Source organism: Temnothorax nylanderi, unplaced genomic scaffold, assembly GCF_030848795.1.
Source record: "Temnothorax nylanderi isolate EJ_2023f unplaced genomic scaffold, tnyl_v1.0 TNYL_tig0082_pilon, whole genome shotgun sequence".
In the NCBI taxonomy this organism is placed as follows: Eukaryota; Metazoa; Arthropoda; class Insecta; order Hymenoptera; family Formicidae; genus Temnothorax; species Temnothorax nylanderi.
Genome location: NW_027249144.1, coordinates 229,316 through 252,314, shown reverse-complemented (window position 1 = coordinate 252,314; position 22,999 = coordinate 229,316). Strand labels below are relative to the sequence as shown.

General features: G+C 46.1%; 3 protein-coding genes across 6 annotated transcripts in view; 1 reads left to right on the top strand and 2 right to left on the bottom strand.

The window, feature by feature from the left end:
• Nucleotides 1-4: 4 nt before the first annotated feature.
• Nucleotides 5-1,711, bottom strand: Rfesp (Rieske iron-sulfur protein). 2 transcript variants are annotated; one of them, XM_071709888.1, is made up of 4 exons: nt 1,423-1,711; nt 967-1,119; nt 586-763; nt 5-499 (listed from the first exon to the last, which is right to left on the bottom strand). In XM_071709888.1, the coding sequence occupies exons 1-4, from the start codon at nt 1,628-1,630 to the stop codon at nt 211-213; spliced, it is 828 nt and encodes a 275-aa protein (XP_071565989.1). In that variant the 5' UTR covers nt 1,631-1,711; the 3' UTR covers nt 5-210. The 2 variants fall into 2 exon arrangements, with proteins under 2 accessions (XP_071565989.1, XP_071565990.1); XM_071709889.1 differs by having other exon boundaries at nt 1,537-1,711.
• A 1,075-nt stretch (nt 1,712-2,786) lies between these two features.
• LOC139774534 (coiled-coil domain-containing protein 43) lies at nt 2,787-5,175 on the top strand. 2 transcript variants are annotated; one of them, XM_071709897.1, is made up of 3 exons: nt 2,787-2,970; nt 4,079-4,467; nt 4,560-5,175. In XM_071709897.1, exons 1-3 carry the CDS (start codon nt 2,875-2,877, stop codon nt 4,630-4,632), a joined length of 558 nt encoding a protein of 185 aa, XP_071565998.1. In that variant the 5' UTR covers nt 2,787-2,874; the 3' UTR covers nt 4,633-5,175. The 2 variants fall into 2 exon arrangements, with proteins under 2 accessions (XP_071565998.1, XP_071565997.1); XM_071709896.1 differs by lacking the exon at nt 2,787-2,970 and adding an exon at nt 2,989-3,647.
• An 87-nt stretch (nt 5,176-5,262) lies between these two features.
• Nucleotides 5,263-22,999, bottom strand: part of LOC139774521 (uncharacterized) — a 144,203-nt gene continuing 126,466 nt past the window's right edge. For both annotated transcript variants that reach the window (XM_071709855.1, XM_071709854.1), the window contains exons 4-11: nt 13,040-13,184; nt 12,344-12,560; nt 11,775-11,873; nt 11,429-11,587; nt 11,207-11,345; nt 10,802-11,117; nt 10,546-10,675; nt 5,263-10,279 (exon numbers count right to left, since the gene is read on the bottom strand). In XM_071709855.1, coding sequence (XP_071565956.1) covers nt 9,796-10,279; nt 10,546-10,675; nt 10,802-11,117; nt 11,207-11,345; nt 11,429-11,587; nt 11,775-11,873; nt 12,344-12,560; nt 13,040-13,184 — 1,689 coding nt within the window. In that variant the 3' untranslated portion in view covers nt 5,263-9,795. The remainder of the gene's footprint in view (nt 10,280-10,545; nt 10,676-10,801; nt 11,118-11,206; nt 11,346-11,428; nt 11,588-11,774; nt 11,874-12,343; nt 12,561-13,039; nt 13,185-22,999) is intronic.

Here is a 22,999-nt window from a genome sequence, read left to right as displayed (position 1 = left end):
CACAAAAGATTTTCACTTAACATTTATTCTAAATCCGACACACCGGATGTATCAGCAATGTTCGAATGAAGGCTCTCCAATAAAGTGTCAAGAAATATACAAAACACACATTTCTCCAATTTCTTTGCGTTGCTAACGAGGTGTGCCCACGGAGCATCATATCATACATAAATTATTTTATTACTTGACTACAGATATCGCGAATAGTCATTAACCAACAATGAGCATGTTGCCTTCGACGAACTCGTAGGGTGGTACTTCGAGGTTCAGCGGGGCCGGTCCTTTTCTAATCCTACCGCTGGCGTCGTAGTGGGACCCGTGGCACGGGCAATAGTAACCGCCCCAATCTCCCGCGTTAGCGATGGGCACGCATCCCAGGTGCGTGCAAACGCCTAGAACGACCAGCCACTTGGGATCCTTCACGCGAGCGCTGTCCTCTTCCGGATCGCGGAGACTCGCAACGTCCACCCTGGCTTCCGTCGCGATTTCTGCGGCCCCTCTGTAAATAGAAGATGATAATCACGTTATAAAGTACAAAAACGTCTTCTTACAGCGGTAAATCATCAAGCTGGTATTTCAAATTACCTGTGTCGCACGAACAGGGGCTTTCCGCGCCACTTGAAGACAGCGCTCTTGCCCTCGGGGATACTGTCGAGCTTTATCTCGATCTTCGACATGGCGAGTACGTCGGCCGATGCGCTCAGCATCCCAACGAGGTTGAGCACTACGACTTTCGCGCCATAGACACCCGCCACGGAACCACCTGCATACACAAAATCGAAGATGATTTAGTTAGCGACTTGTCACATTTAAAATGTATCGAAGGGTCGATTGTGTATCTTGAAACGAGGTGAAAATTACAAAAGTGAACAGATTTATTAGATTTCGACAAATGAAGTCGTAGATACTCAATGAATTTTCTCACTTTTGTAATTTTCAACCCCTAGACATCTTCCATGTACTTGCCAGCTGCGATAAGATAGGAGACACCCTTTCGGGACGACGCACTTTCCCGTGACTTTGCTTTTGGATCTTGCACTTCATCTCTGCGATAATGGGAGAAGTCTGGCCACTGAATGTCGGTGTGTGCCAAACGTCGCTGGTGCACCTGTGTACTGACTGCAATAAACACAAATCCAGATTATATTATTGCTTCAGGGGGGGAGGTAGGAAGGAGCCTATCAGGATCTTCTATTGATTTTCATTTATTAATTCGTATCTACAACGTCAGTGCAGGCTATTCTGGAGTAGCTTTACGGGCCTGAGCTCGACTGATAGCGCAGCGACCTGCAAAGTGCGCGACTCCGCGCATATCGATTATATAATCGCGAATAGCGCGAATATCGGGTCGATTTAATGCGGAGGGATGCGAATTCACGGGACAAATTCGTGGCGCAGAACGGACTGATAATACGGACGCACCTGCGACTCCCGAGCTTACGCACGTAGGTCCGGTAAGAAGAACCTGATAGGTGGTCTGCTGGAGTGTCCGTCTGACGGAAGGAGGAACGGCAATCTTCGGCTTGTGAACCTTACCGGTCGCGGCCACGGGTAGCCCTCCGTTCGAGACGGCGGTCGCCGTCGCCCGCAGGAACGGCGTGAGGGTTGTCGATTTCGCGATCACGTTCATATTCTACGGGAAATACGTCCGTGACAACGAACGAGACGACACATTCGCGAGGCTAGAAGGGAACACTACCGTGCTAGGCCGCGGCGGGTCGCTGCGAGCGGCGTGAAGTTGTCGCGCGACCGCGATCATCTGATGATAACGCGGCGGCCGTTTTGAAATCGAATCGCTTGTTTCTTTCTTCTTTTGCCTTTTCTTTCACCCTACACGATTGTTACGCGATTGCTACGCGATGGGCTTTAAAGTGAAATAATCGCGAGGAAGGATTGTGGAGAGAAATATAGAGAGCATTGGATCTGTATATTTTAATACTGGCAGTAATTTTGTTAAAAATCGATATTTTTAATAGTAATTTTATTAGCGATTTCAATAGCAATAAATTGAATAGATAATCCTCCTTAAACGCTAACAGCGCACTTCATACCGAACTGATAAATAAGGCTATCTTTTCCTACTTTACCTTTAATAAACGATTATTTTGTACAATACGGTGTTTAAAAAACTGTAATTTTTTTAAGCAAATAGTGTTTTTGGGGTTCAGAAATTTCTATTCGGGCTTTTTCCGAAAATAACTTTTTTTTTTTAAATGTCAATTATAATTCCAATGACACGGCGCGTTCCTGTCATTCTCAAATTTAAATAAAAAAAAAAGTTCAAAAATATTCACTTTCCGATGAATTATTGATGGTTGAAAGTTGAAAGTTGAAAGTAGTTGGGTGTAATACATCCATGGTTGAGTCGGGACTCGCAGGAATTATTTTTTTTATATGGTATTTAACGGGCCGTGTCAACTCTATCCAAAAAGTTTTTTTTTTTACACTTCTATTTCACATTTTTCGTTTGGGGGAACTCGTATAATCTTTGTACGTCAGCTTACCACTTTCTTTCAATTATGCCCCAGGTAGCAAGACTCGTCATTTTGACGTCAAAAGTCTGTCATTTTGACGTCAAAAGACGTCAAAATGACGAGTGCTTGCTACCTGGGGCACATTCAGCACATTGCTAGGTAAGGAGTCTTATTCTAATTTCTTTTAATCACTAATCACTCTAATCACTCTAATTTCTCTGTATAATCTATGGTCTCATGCAGGAATTAATTAAGTGTGACTTTCTAGGGTTAACTTAATCAATGGAATTGCTCCAAGTAAGATTTGTATGTAACTGTACAGTATACAATTCGTCACTCCTAATCTAAATTTTCCTCCCATAGTGTCAAACGATAGAAAATTAATAATTCGGCCGTGTTAATGAATTGGAAATTACTCAACAAATTAATCGTCGATCAAGCTAATCGGAATTTGGTGATAAATTCACCGAGACATTTTCCTTTATTTTCTACACCAGTAAGTACCAGTTACGATCTCAAGGGCATTAGCTGTTGGACGAGAAAAATCTACGTCGCCATGCGGCGGGCGGCCAACAACGCAACGCGCGCGCAGTTGCGATGCGTAAGGTGTTAAGGTGCGCACGCTCCGGAAATGCGCTCCAGAAACGGTGCCTGCGACATTCGCGACGTCGTCGTGCGTAACAGCACGCGCGGCATCGGGCCCGGTATATACGTGTGTCTTACGGCGGGTCGAGGATCTGCGTCGCGCGGAGGAAAGGAGGAACGGACGGAAAGCTCGAAGGCGCCTGGCGACGATGGCCGCGCCGTCGTGGAGATGACCGAGCCCGGTCGCCGGCGTGTCGCGTCCAACGTCGAAAGATGTGACTGCCCGGACGGCGGGGCGTCATCGCGGCGACGCTGCGGTCCTTCCTTCCTTCCTTCCCTCGCCATTCAGCGCGCGCGAAGAGGCGGCCGGTGAATAAGTTCAAGTCGCGTGAACGCGCACGCCGGGCCGGACGAGTGAGAACGATGGCGGTCGCGGCCAACTCGTTCGACGCCTGGCTCAGCAGGAAGCTGCAGGCGCTCAACACGGACGAGGGTGTCTTCGGCACGTACATCAGGGGCATCCTCGAGGGCGACGAGTCCGAGGACGAGAAGACCGAGGCGCTCGAGAGCATCCTCGCGGGCGTGACGGTGAGTGGGACCCGCGCGGCGCCGAGCATTGAGGTTAGAATGCGCGCGCGCGGCGCGGCCGCCGCGTCGTCAGCCGGTCGGAAATAGAAACCGCGAGGTCGTGCTCCGAAAGTACGTGTCTCTGCCTCCCGTACGCTCTCCTACCGGCGAGTCTTACCCGCGTGCGCGCGTATCCCGGTCGCTTCGTCTCGCGGAAGTAACTGTCCTCTGTCGTTTTCGTTCGCCGCAAGAGTCCCGGACAGACCCATCAGGATTCAAAGATCATAAGAGAAATGAAGCTCACGTTCACTCCGTATATTAGTTTTCTTAATTCTCGGAATTTTTGATTCACTTAGATGCGCCAGGAATACTCATTAATTCTTATCTCTGCACTCTTGCATGAGATTACGTAATGTACCTTATGATACAGAGCTGCATTTCTTTCGTTGCAGGAGGATGATATTAGCAGTCATGTAGCAGAAATATTAAGCGCGTGGGCAGAGTGGATGCCAGCTGCGGAAGTGGCCGCGGCACCTGCACCGACGGAAGACGTCGATGTCAGACTGGCAAAGATGCTGGAGTCGCAGAGTCTACCCACGACGACGCAGAGGAGTTACACGGAGGAGGAGAAACGAATACGGGAGGCTATACTAGCGCAATACAGTCAAATGTCTGTCGAAGACAATAGCGAGGGTGACGGGGAAGAGGATGGAGCGAGCGGCGGAGACTGTGGAATCGAAAAGAACTTGAACGCAGCTACTATCGTACAGCAGGAAAGAGAAAAGAGAGAAAAAGCCAAGCTGGAGAGCCAGAAGAAGAAGGAGAAGGACAAGGAAGACAGGTAGGATAATAATCGCAGCGTTAATGCACTAAAAGCCTATTTATATGTATATGATAAATATATAAAGCTTTACATATAATTTTATGTTTTAGAGAGAAGCAAAAGCAATTGAAGGAAGAGAAAAAAGAGAAAAGAAAAACCCAAAAGGGAGAGAGGCGGAGGTAGCATCGAAACAAAAGCGTTGGAAGATTTACTTCGAGATTATTGACTACATATATGCTGTGGTATTCATATATATATCTATCTATATTGTCGTGCATGCAACGATCTCCGACAGTTATTTAAAATCAGTCATCGATCTTATATTTTCATTAGAAGAATATGTGTGTAGCATCCATCCATCTGTCGTTAGTAGGCGAATTCACAGTTTCAGTACGAATGCATACGTCGCCAAGGAGTACATACATATAATGTTAGATCATCCTGTGCCTTCTGTCTCTCTAAAACTGTCCTTTTCCTCAAAGAGGTTCGTTACTTACTCATCCTTTTTTTCATTCTTTATTCACTCCTAGCGTCCTTCGTAGTCTGTATTCAGAACTCGCATCTATTCTCACTAATTGAAATTAGCAGCGAAATAATTCATCGTTTTAAACAACGGTTCTGAATATCGACAGACCTTTTTGCTCATCCGGTCTGCTTATTGCGTTGTATCTCATACAAGTGGTGTATTTAATACGAGTATGTTAAATAAACTATTTAAATCACTGATATTTGGTACTTAACACTGTAGAATGTGGAAATCCTGAAAAAGGGGAGTGCAAGGAAGATTCGTCGATAAGATTTGCTCTCGTTGCATTTGTATACATATTTTTTTTATTAGTTATATATTTACACACAAGATACCGAGTCGAAACCGAGTCATCTTGGTATTGCATTAATAATGAAAGACAAACGCAGTAAGATAAAAACAAACGAACAAATGATACAAAAGATGATGATGCTTCAGTATCGTATCAGTATATATATATGGTATATGTATATATATATACTAATGTCATTATAATCATTTTATTATTTAGCAATTCTCTCGTTCGCTATAGTTAAGTCTGGGCAGAAATTGACGAACTCGCACTTACATGTTTATAACAAGACATCCGCAATTGAACGCCAGATTCACAAATCCACTCTCTCTCTATGAACCCTCGCTCCCACATTTTTATCGGAATCGTTCTTCCTCCACTCCTCCTCCCCGTGCTCTTGAGATATTTTCAATTCCGCGTGGATTTGCGTGCCGATATCTCTCTCTTGCGGGCCTAGAAGAGCGAAGTGCGCGCGTTGGCCGTCGTTTAATAATCTAAACGATCCTCCGTCACGATGCGCGCCCACGGGATCATTTCACGCATTAGCGAGCGTCTCAAACGAGAGATACTTACTCCCTTGTTACACGTCGTCACTCGCGTCTCTATCATCTAATGAAAATTTACTAGCGCGTCTAAACACAAACGCGTAACTCTATGATTGTCCTACTAGGATGATCTACGAGGCTCGGCCATCGCAACGGTGGCTCTTCGCGACAAACACCCCGCAGGGTCCTCTTCGTCGCCCGCGTTATATCCGTCGCGGGAAAGGGGAGGAGAGTCACGTACGCACGATTGTACTTAATTTAATTCGATAGCGTTTAATCGCGTCGTTAAAACTCATTAATTAGTTGCACACTGATCTAACGGATATACGCCGCGCGGAGCGTTCTTTCGCTGAGAAGCCAGAGGAAACTCTTCTCTTTCTCTCTCTCTTTTTCTTTCCTTTCTCTCCATCGCGTTCAAGTGAGATGTGTGTATGTACGTTCGGAGCACGTTCGTTACATCCTGGACTAGAAAAAGCGATTGTCTCCCTTTTCCGTCCGCGCCGTATGGAGAAATCGCCAGCGTACGGCAACGACTATTCATTCGCGAACGACGAATTGACCAGGTGCGAAGTCGAGTAAGCTTTCAGTCGAAGGACGTGGGTTTTTCGCGGATTTTCGCTGTTCCTCGGATGATATCGAAATAGTACTACAGGCCCTGTCTTTTTTTTGTTGTTTCTTTTTTCACCGTAGTCCCGGCTTCGTCGGTGTCGGTCTCCACTTCTCTGCCTGAGCGATCCCTCTGTCTCTTCCAGAAGACGAAGACCCCCCCGGGTTTGAGTCGAGTTAACCGACGCCGGCGAAACCGATCACTAGCGCGTTTTTCGCTGTACGAACATGCTTCTCGTTATGTTTCTTTTAGGCGTACGCGCGACACACGCGTGCCGAATGTGCATGTGTTGATCTGTATATAAGTGATGATGCACGTCACGCAGATAATACAACCGTCCCGTTTATACAGATACTATAATTTGATCCCTCTGTATACAATAGTGAACACAACTAAAAACTTAAGACTGTACAATTGAACGGCGTTTTTTGCCTTTTTTTCCTTAAAAAAAAAGGGCGGGGCGGGAACTCCGTAGACGGAGTCCTGCGTGTTCTTCGCGAACGCCCTTCTAATTGTCCCTCTATCGTATCCTAGACTTAACTCGTTTTGCCCTTGCGCGTTTCCGCGCTTCACGTGTATAATGGTATAATATATTTATATAATTAGATATATGTGTGCATAACCATACGGCCACACTCTTTCTTTTTTTTTCCACTCTCTTTCTCTCCCCGAGACGAGTCTCCCGCGCAGGCACGCACGCATGCACGCACACACAGTCACGTCTTTATTTTATACACAATTTGATATATCTCGTTCCCTAGAAATCGTCGCCTCATAGACATTACTCTCTCGTCAAATTTTCTTCTCTCTTTCGTCTCTTTTCTTTTTTTTTTCGTTTGGAGTAATTGAACGAAATGTTCACCCGAGATTTCGTGATGATCGTCGCTACGTCGACGCGATTACTCGAGAGCGACCGCTACGAACCCGCCACAAGTCATGAGAATCGTGTATCATGTATCATATATAATAATGCGCTACTTCATCAGTCGTTCGCTCGGGCAGATTCGCCGTATACGAATAATATATTTATTATATGTAATTCTTAATATTATAATATACCTCCGCTCGCGTTTTATTGGCCATTCACCGATCATGTCGCGCGATACCACTACGATTGGTACGATATTAATTGTTCTAAAAGTTCTTGGAACCTAAAGTGGGACCGTTTGTGTGACGGCAAGCCCAGTTTCATTATTTCGTTTCAATTATCATCGTGAGACGTTCGATAACTTTTCGCGAATCAAACAGTAAGTTCATAAAGGAACTGAACGAGTGCGCTGTAAAAATGTAATAAAAGTAAGGCGACATATCGATTTTTGCAGAACGAACTATTAGGAACAATTTCGCCATGTTTCCAATATAAAATAATGATTCATTTCAGTCTCTTGTACGCGATCATAATTTGCGAGTATCGGATGTTCACGTATCTGCTCCAATTTTTAACCGTGGCAATAAAATACGTATTACAAGTTTTAGTAGGGCCTTCAACGGTTTCATACGTATAATAGGACCTTTAAGAATTAGAGAAGCATGCGAAAACGGAAGATAACGGTTCCGTGGTGGAAGCTCGAAAGCAGCAAACGATGGAGCATCTCACGTTTCTGATGATGTAATTATTACCGAGCTCGTGTCTTCAGTGTCTTGCGAAAGTTTAGAATGGGTACGGGCACATCGAACAATTACCAAGTCTATATAAAAGTAGCCTAACAATATAATACTATACAATAGGTTTTGTTTCTTGTCAAATCCTCTGCATATCGCGAAATGCTCGTAATGGTTCCGAAAGAGCGTGTCAAATCATAAATCGTTAATTAATGCCAGGAAGCTACGAGCAATGCGTAAATAGGTAGTACTGCGAAGGCGGAGAGGAATCTCACGGGGCGTTAATCAACATTAATTAATCAATTTCGACGTAATAAAGCATGCGTTACGTCGCGTAGACGATTAATGATAACAGAAGAGCGGTGATAGGGAATCACGTGAAAATTCACTGAAAATCGCGCACTGAAAAATTAGCGAAAATTATCGGAGTTTTTTTTTTACGTATATCATAGTAAATGAACATAGCATGCTGCTGCTGCTGCTGCTCTGGGACTTCGAAAACCGCGTAATTAAAATCTGTACATACCTACGTATATAAGTAGTGTTAACTCTGTCATTATATCGATGATAATCCTCGTTACTTGTATGCCGCTATATCTTTGCGGTAAATAGTAGCGATATAACGATTATTACAGATAATAAGAAAATAATGATTAATAGTAAATTGAAATTATTATATTAGCGATCGTTACTTCTTAATATCAGAGAGATCTAAGTAAGACAGTGGTAGTTTAATATCACAATAAGACTACTCAGGCCTCGTTAAACTGGAGCACGCTTCACGTATTAATGTTATTCTTCGCCTTGACGCTTCGTTATTAATCGCGCGACCTTGTGTCGGCGACACACAGGTCTCGAACGACTCAGGTCGTCTCGGCGCGACCGTAATTCGATGGTAATCCCCGACGTTACACTGCAATGTCGGACGAATCGTTGTTTGACCATAATATGCTTCGCTTCGAGTTCCTCACTTCTCTATCGTACATCGTTGCCACGATACGTACATCGCCTCGCGCCGCTTGCACTCGCGTAGTTACCTAAAGCCTGATGCTGCTATACAGTATACTTTCCGATTGCGTTCATTCGTGCGAGCTTTTTTTTTACCGTCGAAAACGCAACCTGGCGACGAATCGTCTCTCACGGCTCGTCGACAGCAAGGCAAACCACGCAATTCTGTACAAATTTTCAATGGTAATTTTTTTACATCTACAGCCGAGATTTCGTCACCCGTTAATATCTTCAGTTTCATACAGGCGCGAGATAAACATTTGAACCACATAGGTACAATGGTCCATGTCGAAATGTGAATCGGTATACACTAACGATGCTAATATCCTCATCTTAGGCAGCAAGTTTATGTTTTTTCCCGAATAACTACGATAATGCGCGCGCGCGCGAGTTCATTACGATTACCTGAGTGACATTGGATCGCTAGAGTCCTCGGGGGCGCGCGAATCGATCACGCGATCGCTCTATATTGCTCGTCATGCCTACGCGCTCTTCTCCCGTCGCCAGATCGTCATTTTGGCCTCACAGCTCGATACATGCCGAGACTAGCGACTTTGCGCTTAACTAGCCGTTTGGCATCGAGAAATGGTAACGTCGGACCGACCAGCCAGTTCTATACGCGCTTTCTATTCAATTGCACCCGCTCTTGATGTACGTCAAGTGATAAACACATCTACGCATTTCTCGCAGCGGTGCAAAGAGCGAGCCTGTTGATCGCGTCGGTACGCGAGTAGCGCGTTTAGAAGTGGCTGGCGCAAACCCGACTTCACAATATCGGCGGCAGGAACGTGCCTGAGTCGTCGAGATTCGGGTCTAGGCTCGCAACGATGTCGCCGGTCGACGCGTGCCTCGACGTCGCTGTCTGCGTGCTGCTCGCCAGGGCGTGACTGCTCGCGCTGCCGTTCAGCTTGCTCTTCACCATCAGGCCGCCGCCGTTATCGGTGACGTCGGTGCCTGTGGAGACCTTCTGCACGTATTTGCGTCCCTTGTACAACCGGTACATCGTGTACGGCGGGTCCTCCATCGTCGTTGCCCGTTGACGCGGCGCGCTCACAGTCACGCTCACCGTCTGCGGAGCATGCGCGGATTCCCGCGGCGTCTCGACGCTCGTCGTCGTCGTATTCGCGCTCGCGTTCACCGTCGACGAGGCTATCGCCGACGAGGAGGAGCTCACGTGCGAAGACGACGACGAAGTCAGCCACTCGTGACGCATCGCCTCGTCGGGGGTCATACGCTTCTTTGGATCCCACCTAGTAGTGTAATGAATCATTTAGTATAAAATTTGCATAATTCGATAATATAATACAATATATTATCAATATATTGTATCTAATAGAAAATATATTCGACAAATAAGAAACTTGCCAATTCACTATAAAGAACTTATAATCGTTTTATTTTCTATAAAACGATTTATCAACTGAGAACTTTAGATTTTCAAAGATATCATAATAGTAAAATAGAATTCTCGAATAATAAATCTACGCTAGAATACTGCGTATTGTAAGGAACTTACTCGAGGCATCTGCTAACGAAGTTTACGAAGAGCATGTCGGAGCACCGTAGTGCCAGCGAGAGGTTCTTGCTACCTACCCATCTCTTCTTGCCCTTGCTGTTTGTCACGCATCGCGGACTTCCCTTCTGATCTGCAATTATTTTAAACCCGGTTCTCTGAGTATTACCGTGTGCGCGGCACATCGACCGTTTTTTATCTTCAGTGGGGACACTTCTGCCTCCAGAGTTTCTAGTACTCGCGGGTATTAATAGCTTACCGAAGAAGAGCCTGCGACGAGTGGCGTGATTGATAATGTGCTCCGGTGGTTGACCGAGGACCTCCATAATGCAGGCGAGCTGTTCGATCTCGTCCTCGCCCGGAAACAGGGGATATCCCGTGTACAGCTCGGCTAAGATACAGCCCAGACTCCACATATCGATCGGCGTGCCGTAGGGAAGACCGAGAATCACTTCCGGACTCCTGTAGAACCTCGACTGTATGTACGTGTAAACGCGCTGGTGGCTGTAACACGACGAGCCGAAATCGATGACTTTGATCGAGCTGCTCCCCCGTTGTTTCAGCAGCACATTTTCCTGTAACAATGACAATGTATATGAGACACGGCACTCGAATGATTAACGGATGAATAAAACATGACTGTGCGCTTCTTCGTGTTACCCACCGGTTTCAAGTCACAGTGAATGATGTTCTCTCGGTAGAGCAGTCTCAGGCAACTAATTAGTGAGTTGGCGAAACGGCGGATCAGGCTCAGGCTGAATCCTTGATAATTGTTCTTTTTGATTAGCTCGTACAGATTCAAGCTGCAACGACAATTTTACTTGTTCGTTTAAATAAATTCCCGCGGGCGGAGGCTCGACTTTGCTCATCTCGCTTGATCGCTCACCTCATTAATTCGAAACTGATGCACAGGTGATTCCTGAAGTAAAAATATTCTAGCATATGTATCACATTGTGCTGAGAGTTCCCGTCCAAATCCTTCTTTCTGAGATGCTCCAAGATTCTCACCTCGATGAGTGCCTGATGATGGAATCTCTTTTTGTTCCTGCAAGGACAGTGAAAGCCGCGCTGTTTAAATAAAGAAACGACGCAGTGCGCGCTCGGAAAGCGGACGCATCCGGAAAAATGCCGGATGCATCAGACATTATCCATTACGGACGCGTCGCGTTTTTCTTCAGATCGTATCTCGCTGATCTGAGTCATCGCGAGATGAGTGTACCGTTTCCGCGTACCTGATAATCTTGATGGCGATGTGCTGTCCCGTTTTGTGATCCAGCGCTCGGATCACCTGACCGAAACTCCCCTTGCCGATCACCTCCAAAATCTCGTATCTGAATGCACACAAGTTTCGTATAATTTACACACGTGCAAGAGAAAAGAAAAACGAGAAAACGACGTAAACCACGAGATTTGAGAAAGGCGAAAAGAAGAGTCGCGTTCTCGCAATTACCAGTTTACCGTCGACGTGGATATTTTTCACGCGCGGAGAAAATTCGTCGTTGAACATTTTTTACTTACTCTGTTTCGCGATTTATCGCGACAGTTTACCGCGTGCGTTTAGATACAACTGTACGCGCAGCTCTCAACCGCAATTTCTCCTCTCGAGAGCAACGACGCACGGAATGCAGCAAGTGCGCGCAATCGCGAGATTCCATTGCTAAGCTTAGCTAGCTGTACGATCTCCGAGCTGTAGTCGGCGAAACAAACCTCGTGCGCGTGCTGCGATAATAATTAGGAGAGAAGAGGGAAAGTCTCTCTCTCCACATCGCCGGGGCATCGGCGAAGGAGAACGGTCGCTCACCTGTAGGAGATATGATCGTGCAGGACCTTGTTGTAACTGCCGTTTTCGTCGTCGTAGCCGCCGTTCTGGGAGGAGACCTCCTCGCCGTGGATCTTGTGGGCCGACAGGCCCAGGTACCAGATCTCCGAGTACTTCTCGATCTCGGCGCGCTCGAATTCCGTCAGTCTGGAGCCGTAATACTTCACCGCCTCCTGGGGCGTCATGGGCAATCTCCCGGCTATTTTTTCCGCGAAGAAAAAACACACGTGAAGCCGGGCTGCGTACTTCGGGGAGTCCGCGGGAGTTACGTAAGTCTCCGACGGATCGTAGATTCTTTTTTGTTTTCGCTACGATCGTAATATCTTTGGTACATAAATCCCACGCGTTTTCCCTGATTAATCTCGACTATGGAGAGCGCTTAATTTCTATTAAACCGTGCAAAGCTGTATTTATTCGTTCGCGAAGTACGAACCGAGAATCGTCTTTCCGGAGGAGCATGAATAATATCTCTCACATGTGCCGTAATCCCATATTGCCATTGCAATTCACGTCGGCGTAACAGCGCGTTCCGTACGCTCAGATGCGTATCCGCGGCGTCTTAAATACGCAATTCGGTCGACGATGTATTAAATGATAGCGCGGCACGACTGGCACGTTTCCCCACACGCGCCGCATAAGGTACCGCGATTTTCACGTAATCATAGTGTTCTCACATACCGTATACTTCGGGGGAAGTAGCACTGATGGGTTCGTGCAGCGGCATATTGTGGATGTTGTTGCTCGTGCTGTTAGAATTGTTCGCATTATTGTTGTCCGTTTTGTCCACTCGCGTCGGCTTGCTGTTGAAGAAAGACGGCAATTTCTGGAACAAACAGAAGAATTTTCTTTTACGTACGAGCCTATCAAAAGCGCCTACCAAGATTCGCGACGCCGACACCTGAACAAAAAGATCGAGCTCGCAATTTGCTCGAACTCGCAGATTTATTTGCCCACGCGTGCAATGACTCGAGTTTTCAAAGGCAGTATCTTACGATAAGTGAGTTTCTCGAGAAGGTACAGGATGACTATAGTTCCAGCACGAAACATCAGCCGAAATATAAAATTTGCACGTGCTGAGAAAGTAAACGTTGAAATTTTTAGAAGGATGCGGAGAGAGCACATTCAATTAATTTTCGTTGCAGGCCCATCCCCCGAACTCGGAAGAAAGTTTGACGCGAACCTTTTGAGAGATTGCTCGTATATTGTATCAATATACATCTAACGTATTCCTACGAAGTACCTTCCGTGCGTTTCTCCGCCGCGCAATTTTATCGACGCGAGGAAATAACACCGCAATTACCCCGCGCTCGGTTTTCGCGTTAAAATTGCCCGAATCGCTTCCGTGGCGGTCGAAGGCTTTTCTTCGCATCGTGAAAGTGGCGCGGTGGTATGATCTCTTAAAGAAAGTGGCACGCACATGCGCGAGTGCACGGCATCGGCATACGTCTCCACGTGTGTGTGTGTGTCCGTGCGATGTGGTGACCCCCGATTTAACAAGTTTAACGACACCGAGAAGTGACCCGGACAATTATTTCTTCGCTGCCGAGAGAGCCATTAAAACGTTTCGTCGGCGGAGAGCGACGCCTTTCCGTACCAACAGCCAGGGGCAGTCACCGGTCGTGAATGCACCTCGAATGACAAGCAGGCCTGCTGTTGTTCGTCAGTTCGCGTCGGAGTCTATAGCCGTTCATTAGATTTCCTCGCGCGTCTTTCCGCCGATGTTAAATATTTATAGCCGAATGCCGGCAATCGATTTCGGGTATCGTTGCCAACTCCGAGTGTCCCGGCATCGGAAAAGTATATATCCACGGTGAATATCCTGACATAAGTCGGCGGAACGTGTTTAACGGCAAAGCGATAAATTATCTAATGGCGTCTAATGGCGCGGGTCAAACACCTCCGGAATCTCTGCTGTATTCTAGAGAATCATATAAACGTTTCATCCGAGAGATAAAACGCTTTCTCGCTTCCTCAGACGTTCACTCCACGCGAGAATAAGAAAAATGATGAGTTTATTTATTCATAATAAATAAAATTACGCGAGGAAATATACGCCGTTTATTTTCGGCCTTTAAGTATCTTGGAAACAGACACCTCGCCGAGGTGGGTACCACGCTCACCTCGCTCCAGATGTAGCACTGTTAACAGTATTTACGCGTGTGACGTTATGAGAAAGTATCGAAGTAACGAATGCACTTGATATGAATATTCAATAGAGCTCTGGATATCGCTCCGCGTGTCACCGACGTTTACCTTCGACGCACAGTAACCGCGAACGTATAATTTTCTATACGCGAAATATTCGTATTGGAATACCAAGTGCTCTCCTCAACGCATTCGACGTAACGATCGTTGTATTTTAATTAATGTCGATCACGACGATCACTCTAAATAGATCTCCTCGCGCAAACGTTTCATCTACGAAGGCGCGAGCTACGACAAAGAACGACGCGATTCGGCGCCAATTGATCAGGCCTGGCGGCAATTAAGGTCAGGCAGAATGTTGGCATAAATTCCTATTAAAGGGTCGCCAGACGGTTCACAAGTGCTCTCACGCGTCCTTGTTGCCTTCTGGTTCTACATCGCTTTGCATCTATACGTAATCGCGCTCGCGAAAGAACCCAACGTCTCTCGCCGAAACGATTCAATCAAACGCCGCGCCGGCTGATCGCACGATTTTCATCGCCCGACGTTTCCAGACCGGAATCTCTCTGCTTCGTTAATTTCGTGCGCGGTAAAATCCCCGGATCCCAATTAAAATACGGGGTCTGAGAATGGATCGGCGACCGCGCGGCTCTCTCGCTCTCTGATCTGGTGTAATGAAAAATTATTATCGTCCGTTGCGCGCGCGGCTCTCGGACCGGCGATATACGCGGATGCGTTTCGCGCGGGGCGAGAGCGGGATGGGAGGGCAGCGGCATAAATAAAAAGTCGCGAGTGAATAACCGTGCGGTCCGGAGGCCGCTCGTATAAATTGTAATCTTGCGTTTTACCTCGCCCCGCTCTTACCAATCTCTCTCTCACTCTGCCTCTCTCTCTCTTCCTTTCTCTCTCCGTCTTTCCTTCTCGCGTGCCTGATCAATAGCGCGGTTTCTCGCGCTCTTTCGCGTCTCTTTCTCTGTCGACCCTATACGGAGGCTGTTCGCCGCCGAGCTCCAACGCGCGGCAGGTCGAGGCATGCTTAACACACGCATAAATAACACGCACGAATCGCGCCGCCAAGACTCACGTAATGAATCCGCTGCGAGCCAAGCCTCGTTTTGACCCTCGAAACTCGAAAATCCGCCAGAGACAGGAAAGCCGACCCGGGGGGGACAACCTCGATGCGATAATGAAACGTTGTTCCGTGATTCGAAAATAAATCGTCGCGAAAAGCCTTGCGGTTTTCAGGAGAGCGCGCGGCTACGAAAGTGCGGCGAGAACATAGCGAGGGAGAAATTTCCTCAAGGACGCTCGAGCGCGCTCGGTTTCAGCCGCCGGCCGGTAAACCGTATTGCCTACCGATCGCGCAGATAGGCATGCACAATAACTCCCTGTGTATCCCAGTTATGTTATGCGGTTTACCTTGTGACATCTCCCAGTCGCGGCCGCCTTTCTAATGCCGTGTGCGCCAACGCGATGCTGCCTGCAGCTGGTTGCCGCGCTTGTGTGCGCGCGCGATTACGTATAGCAGCCGCGACCGAGTACCTACGCGCGTACTCGGATACGTGGGACACTCCGGCGCGGAGATGGCACGTGGGCGTATCGATATCTCGGAAGCACGACGCCGAGTAGAAACGTCACTCCGGCCATGGTGTACGCACAGGGAGGAGCTCATTAACCCGCGCGAGCGAACCGATTCCCGAAGCGGAGCGGAATGGAGCGGAGCCGATCGGTGCTCCGTTACGACGTAACGTGCGCCTTGAGAGCGACTTAAATGGACGCGGATACAAACAGCGGCGCATTTTCACCGCGTGTTCTCAACGTTAATTGCAACACTATAATATCGTACTTTAGCGTTGCACTTTCCCCGAGTATCATGAATTGGATTTTTCAGATTCTTTTCTAAGAAACGTTTCGCGCGCGCGAACGAGTCACTCGTTGCTGGAAGAGAGGCAGATTGAATCTGAGGAATATGAATAATAAGTCTTCTTCAATTATAATGCTAGGCAAAATCCAGCGGGATTTACATGATACACCTTGCGTATGTACACAGCGGCAGATTGGATAAACAGGAATATCTCGCGCGGAAGCCACTAGATACGTGTATCAACATATCTCATCCACCCACGAATCCCGCGCTTGTAAAAGCATCAGCTGCCTTGTTTAATTCAGTAAATACACGCAGGCAAATACTTATACGAATGGCGTTGCGATTCAAAATCACTTACAATATGAGAGGGTAACGGTACGAATGGGAATAAATAAATATATGCTGGTGTTTGCCGGCAAATGGCTCGGCGAAACGCAACATAAAGTGACTCTTTCGTTCCGCTATCATAAAGGGGCGCACGCGTGCCGCGAACAAAACTGCACACTCGTGATTGCCGTGAATGCGGCTCATTAAAACTTCCGGGCGGCGAGTATTTCGGGTGGCCACGTGCGAAACAAAATTCCCGGTCGACGGGCCGGCTATTCGTAATCCCCCGAGTGGCAAATTATCAATTAATTCCGATTATGCCAAATCAAGACAGCCCTACCTGCAGACGGATCGATGCAAACGACGCCGTGCGCCGTTTCACAGTCGAAAATGTTACGTATTATGTCCCAATCCTGCATTTACTTCATATAATTTGATAATTTAGAGCAATAGAATTCATAAAATAAATTCCTCAGCCAAAAACCAAATCTGAAGAAAGATAATTTTTCTGTAAATATACAGCTTTACTTTAATTTACGAAATCTATGGATCGCGCGTATCGCGATGTAAAGGCAAATTTAGTTTCAACTGCAAATTAATGTAAATTTTACGCGCGGAGAGACGGAAGCTATTACTTGCGCGAAGTCTCGGTCAGTAATTAAATCGGAGTTAAATTTTATATAGGGTAGAGATTTCTTCGATGTTCCGTTATCGAGATTAGCTGCGAGTAACTGTTTGAGTTACTTTTTCCGCCCGTAAACTAGAAAGTGTTTTTGTTATAGAGATGTGCGCGATCTCTTGTAAAGCGGGAAAGTGAAACGGTCTGCCAGTAAGCGTGATAAATCACTGACTAATGCGTACGTTAACGACTTAATTTCGCGTGGCTATTAATAGGATTCAAAATATACGCGTGTTCCCGGGGAGAATCGGCGATTATTTGAACAGATGCGAACTCGTAACTATAATTTGGCACAGCATCAATTTGCGACTCTCGGCGATTCACTATTCGCAAATCTTACACTTGGTCGGGATGCCAGCGGACGATTATAAAACCCAAGGTGCGCGAGCCAGTATATTATTTAAACGTTCTAAAATTTGTACCAGGCTCGGTCAGTCCACTTAAATTGCCAAAGCAAATCCTGCGTTCAATGTCCCGGAAACATATTTAGAGATATCTCGAATTAAATTGCAGTTATTAACGTACCAGCGAGTATTTGCTAAGAGAAAATATTCGCAAATAAATTCTCGTGTCAAAATAATGTTTGAAATAAATTTTATTTGTCCAATAAAGATAAGCTAAAAAAAAACCTGAAATAGCGATATAGTCCATATTTATCGTGCAAATTAATCCAGACTGCGAGCAGAAAAATTGAGAATCCTTTTCAGAAATTAAAGAGCTCTTTACGATCGAACTAAAGTCGGATGTGCTCGAGCGCGCGATCCTCGAATTTACCGTTAGTATTTTAATTAACGAGGTCCGTCATGGGTTATTTGAGTTATTTCTAATGCGCCTGTAATGCACCGACCTCCCTCGGTGCAATTACCGATTACCCGGAGGATTTATTAAGCATCGTCTACCGTTTACCGTTCTGCTAAATCGCAAATGAAAAAAACTGCACCATATCCCCTCGTTAAAAAGGTCAGATGTGAACTCCTGGAAACATTATCTTTGATCTTCTCTGATATCCGTATACTTGTTGCTTTCATTTATCTAATTTACCTTAGTTTAAATCGCCGAGATACGATTAAATCGCTAATCAGTTGGAGTTCCTCGGGCCGTTTTGCGGAACACGCGAAAGCTCGAAACTGCAAAGCGTGCCGGCCGAATCAGCAAAAGCGAACGTTATCATATTCAGGCTTTCCTGTTTCTCCTCTCGTCTGCAATTTCTCTCTTTCGCTCGGGCACGCGCGGTTCCGGCCTGGACGCACTCCGAGGAAGATACCGAATGATATCCTCCAACGCTATCATTGACACACTTGCTAAACCGACCCCATAGTCTCGACAGCGGTCGTCGTCGCGGACTCGCTTCGGTCGTCCCGATCGAAAGTTATAGACGCACCTACGCACACGCGTGCTGCACATCCTGGCCGGGATTGCGTAAGAGTTACTACACGGTCGATCACTTCCTTTCCGAACGAAGGAAAAGGAGCACGAGCGAGCAACCGGTATTTTCACCGATATTTTCACCGGTATTCGCGCGCGGATGTGTTCCAAATAAATTTCATAATTATGTAACGGAGTCGACGATAAAAACGCACGTAGGATGATGCGATTGGCAGATTTCTCCCCGGGATTACTGGAGATTACACGGCTGTTCGGTCGCTCGGCTTGCGATTGATTGCGGCATTAACGTAACGTCGGAGCTTCTAATAATCAATGACTCGTGAAACGAGAGTCCGGAGTATAGCCTTGTAATTGTGCACTCCCGGTTTTTCAAATTCATAAGAAACGTTCGGACGCGCGTTGCCGCGTATAGGTACGATATCCGCCGTTGCATAACGTTACTGGAAAATATCGCTGTATAATTGCGCTTCGACGAAAGGCGGATTTCGAAGAAACCATTTATTTTATCTGCTTCGGTATCTCCTGTGTCAAATTATGAGCGACGCAAGTTATTTACATGTAGAAGCGTATATTTGTCAAAAGCAATCGATAAGAGTCGAGTGTCGAGTCATTATCTAAATATAAATATCGGACAGATTATTAAAAATTATAACCACGGAGAGTAAAGGATTTATATAAATTGAGCGCATTAGGAATAAAAATGCAAACATACCGTATATTATATAATATATATGAATAAATGTCAAACAATGCAACGCGCGACGAGCAATAATTATCCTTTTCAAACACGGTAGATTAGGTAAAGCTTGCTTATTGAGAAATATTCATGAATATGTTATTAGTTTCGCATATTGCGATCTACATACGTTTATGAAACAAACGACACGCACGTTTTAATCGCGTATGGATCATGTTTCGGTGAACGTCAACCGCGGCATTGTGCAAATTCTCCCGACCGAAATTCACGGTTTCATCTGCAGATAAACAGCAATATGATTTATTCATGAAAAACCGATACGGACACGCCGGAATCAGCATGAATCGGAACAAAAGTTTCGCGCAAGGCGAAACAGACAGCGGGAGAAAGAGACTCTCCTCGAGAGGCGGGAAACGCGGCCACGGCGCCGATATTTACGCGGCCTATAAACTTATTTGTACGGTGCTGTTTTATCATTTTAAGCGATTCCCCGGGACGGGCGAGATCGTCCGGCGCCGGCGATTTCGCGTTTATGGATGAAGATCGGCAATTTCTCCAGGAGAATAACAATGGCGGCGGGGAGATCGGATCGGCGGAGATGATAACGAGCCGATGAGCGTCGCATCTTTCTCTCTTGTAGGACGAAACTGACCTCAAATAAAACCTGCTAGAAAACATCTCGGACTCGCGAGGAGGCCTCGCTTCTTTTTACGCGTACTCGCGGCGCGCGTTTCGAATAATAAACTGGTTTCGGAGTTCCGGCTCTCCGTCTTTCTTCGTCCAGTTGACGAACTGGACGCGCAGAATCGCGCGAGATGAGACGAGACGAGAACGCCTTAATAAGGCAACGAAACCTTTTTATACGTATATGGTAGTGACTAGACCAAGTAGGCGTTTCCTTTTTTTTCACATTAACTGCCAAGTGTCCCACCTTGAGCATTTATAAACGATTTACGAGGAATATTTCTTCCGACCAGTCATCGAAACCAGTATTTCGAGAGATATAATTTTAATACAAGATTGGAGATCATGTACCCCCTTTTTTCTCGCGCGCCCTACTTTTATCTCCGTGATTGGTAGCCCGACGGACCGATCCGCTCGCGAGGAACAACGGATCCTTCGGTCGGCACGTTCGCGGAACCCAAGAAGGCCTTTATTACGATTTTTTTCCGTGCGCCTCACCCGCGGACAATGGAAACTGGAAAGACAATCGAGCGTCAAGCCCGTGGAAGCCTTTCATTGCTTAACAACTTCTGCGTATTGAAATTCAATCGCGCGCCGTGCCACGACGGGGAGATACCTTTGTCGTTCACGACGTAGGCCGTGGCGACACAATTTCCGCCTTGGAGCGGAGATTCGACCGAATGTTGAACTCCCGTTCCTCCGTCTCCGTCGTCTTCGACGGCACAAACGACCGGGAAGCAATTATTTCGATTGGGATTCATCTGTCGCCCCTCAGAAATTCGTGAAAGTCACATTTCAAGCTCGTCGCGAATTTCTCATTCGGCGAGTCTTTTATTCGCGATTAAAGAGAAAATACTTGCGCTATTATAAAAATTATAAAAATTGAGAAATAAGATTTCTTTCAGAAGCTTTCTGACAGAAGTTTCAGCATTAATTAATTAACACTAAAGTAAAGTAATGACAAAACCAATAATTAATACTATTATGTTGTAAAATTCCTAGCGTTATAATTAATGTGCATACGATAAATATCGAGTGCATTTTTCGTGAAATTAGGTGACTAGTATTCATTGTTTTTTTTTTCACGCGTCGAGAAACTTGGGCGGATGTAACCGGATGCGGACTACGATCACGCGAAGGAAAAGTCGCACATGGCCTTCTTGCACACGTGAGCGGCTCACACGTGTTTGGGACACACGCGTGTGATGCGGTTACCGGATTCAGCGGAGTGTCGCCCGTTGCCGCTGACATGTACAACATGCGTATGAGTGCACACGAGTGCAGGCGAGTATCGGCTGCACGACGCGGCCCGAAACGAGCTTTCTCCGTTACCACTCTCTCGGCGCCCTTTTGAATCGTCCAAGTCTTGTAACGGCGCGTGTGGTTTATGCGAGAGCATCGAAAAAGCGCAGCTGCAAGAAGAACCGGCTGGGAAATAAACCGGAAAGTTTTGTAAACGACTCGCACCGAAATTCTGACCGCGAAAAAGAAACGAGCTGTCAGTTCTCCTTCACGCCGACACCTCTCGAATGTTTTTCCTGTACTCTGGCACACCTGCAATTTATGACCTTAATGCTTTCCGAGGTCTGCTCGGAGGTTCTTCCTTGAGGAATTGTTTACCGCTGTACGCTGGCAGACCGTACGCAGCTGGGAAAGGTTTATTAGATAAGGATTCTTATGCAAATATTCAATTTACATCTTTACGCCGCAAACCGCTATCGCCAGAAGTGATTTCTTCGGCGTGACTACTGTATTACAACGGTAATTGCTAAGAAAACTTCGATACTTTTCTTGATACTAATCTTACGAATAACTAATTACCTTATTACTTCAACTTAATTGCTTCAATCTAATCTTGATAGCGGATCGCGATAATTATCCTCAAGGTTTGTTTCAAACGATCGCTTTGCACGATAATACCTGCACAGCGTTTAATTTTAATCAGTCATGCTAGTTAAATTTATAGTCGGAGACGAAAAGTCGATTTATGTGCTCGCGAGATGATACATTTATGTAACGATTGCAAACAATGACTCGCCTATAAAAGAAATATAGAGCCAAGGCCGATCGCCTTGACACACAACGGAACGCACAACCTCAGAAACCGGAAAATACTAATCGCCCATCGGTCTCGACGATGCGTTGTGCAACGGCATCTTGGAGGAACGCTGAACTGCAACCGCATCGCGACAATTATTTTTCCCATTAAATACAACAGCATACATTAAGCATACGCGATCAGTGTCATGAAAGTGGGATAAGCAGTAAGCGCTTCTGAGAGGAAAAAAATTTTTTATCGGCTTCTCAGTCTACATATTATTATGATTACTGCTACTGCGCGATAAAGTTTTATTATTAGAAGGACAAAATCGATTCGAAATAAATATGCGCCTAAAAGGATTGAAGATAATCTTCTTTATCACCCTCAAATTATCGCCTACATTAACTATGAACATCTTACCCCCCCCCCTCCCCTCAAAAGGATCAGAGATGATCTTTCAAAAATATACGACGTGCAAAAGATCGCTGAGGTGATCCATCACCCATCACAGAATTGTAAATTCTAGGTGTAACGATAAAGGAACGTACACACGCACCTCCACGCATAATTTTTACGCAACATGTACTGCACGCGCCGTGCATTAAATGTGCGTGTAATGCGTCGATATAAAACTTTTACGATGATTAACGACGCATTTTTTCACGAGACTTCGAATACCAGCGACCAGCTGTTCGACAATGATCATCGCGGATCGTTTTCGAAAGGTTTTGACGCTTCGAACGCGCATTGTGAAGGGACCTCGCGGTTTCCTCGCGTGAGCAACGCGAATTATAATGATCGCTCGCTTCAAG

What these genes read in the sequence shown, in the direction of transcription:
- Rfesp (XM_071709888.1), bottom strand. Translation starts at nt 1,630, where the DNA reads ATGAACGTGATCGCGAAATCGACAACCCTCACGCCGTTCCTGCGGGCG. An exon ending in CGTAAGCTCGGGAGTCGCAG is followed by an intron (nt 1,120 to 1,422) that starts GTGCGTCCGTAT and finishes TGTTTATTGCAG; the next exon opens with TCAGTACACAGGTGCACCAG. An exon ending in CCCCTGTTCGTGCGACACAG is followed by an intron (nt 500 to 585) that starts GTAATTTGAAAT and finishes TTCTATTTACAG; the next exon opens with AGGGGCCGCAGAAATCGCGA.
- LOC139774534 (XM_071709896.1), top strand. Translation starts at nt 3,483, where the DNA reads ATGGCGGTCGCGGCCAACTCGTTCGACGCCTGGCTCAGCAGGAAGCTG. An exon ending in GCATCCTCGCGGGCGTGACG is followed by an intron (nt 3,648 to 4,078) that starts GTGAGTGGGACC and finishes CTTTCGTTGCAG; the next exon opens with GAGGATGATATTAGCAGTCA. An exon ending in GAGAAGGACAAGGAAGACAG is followed by an intron (nt 4,468 to 4,559) that starts GTAGGATAATAA and finishes TTTATGTTTTAG; the next exon opens with AGAGAAGCAAAAGCAATTGA.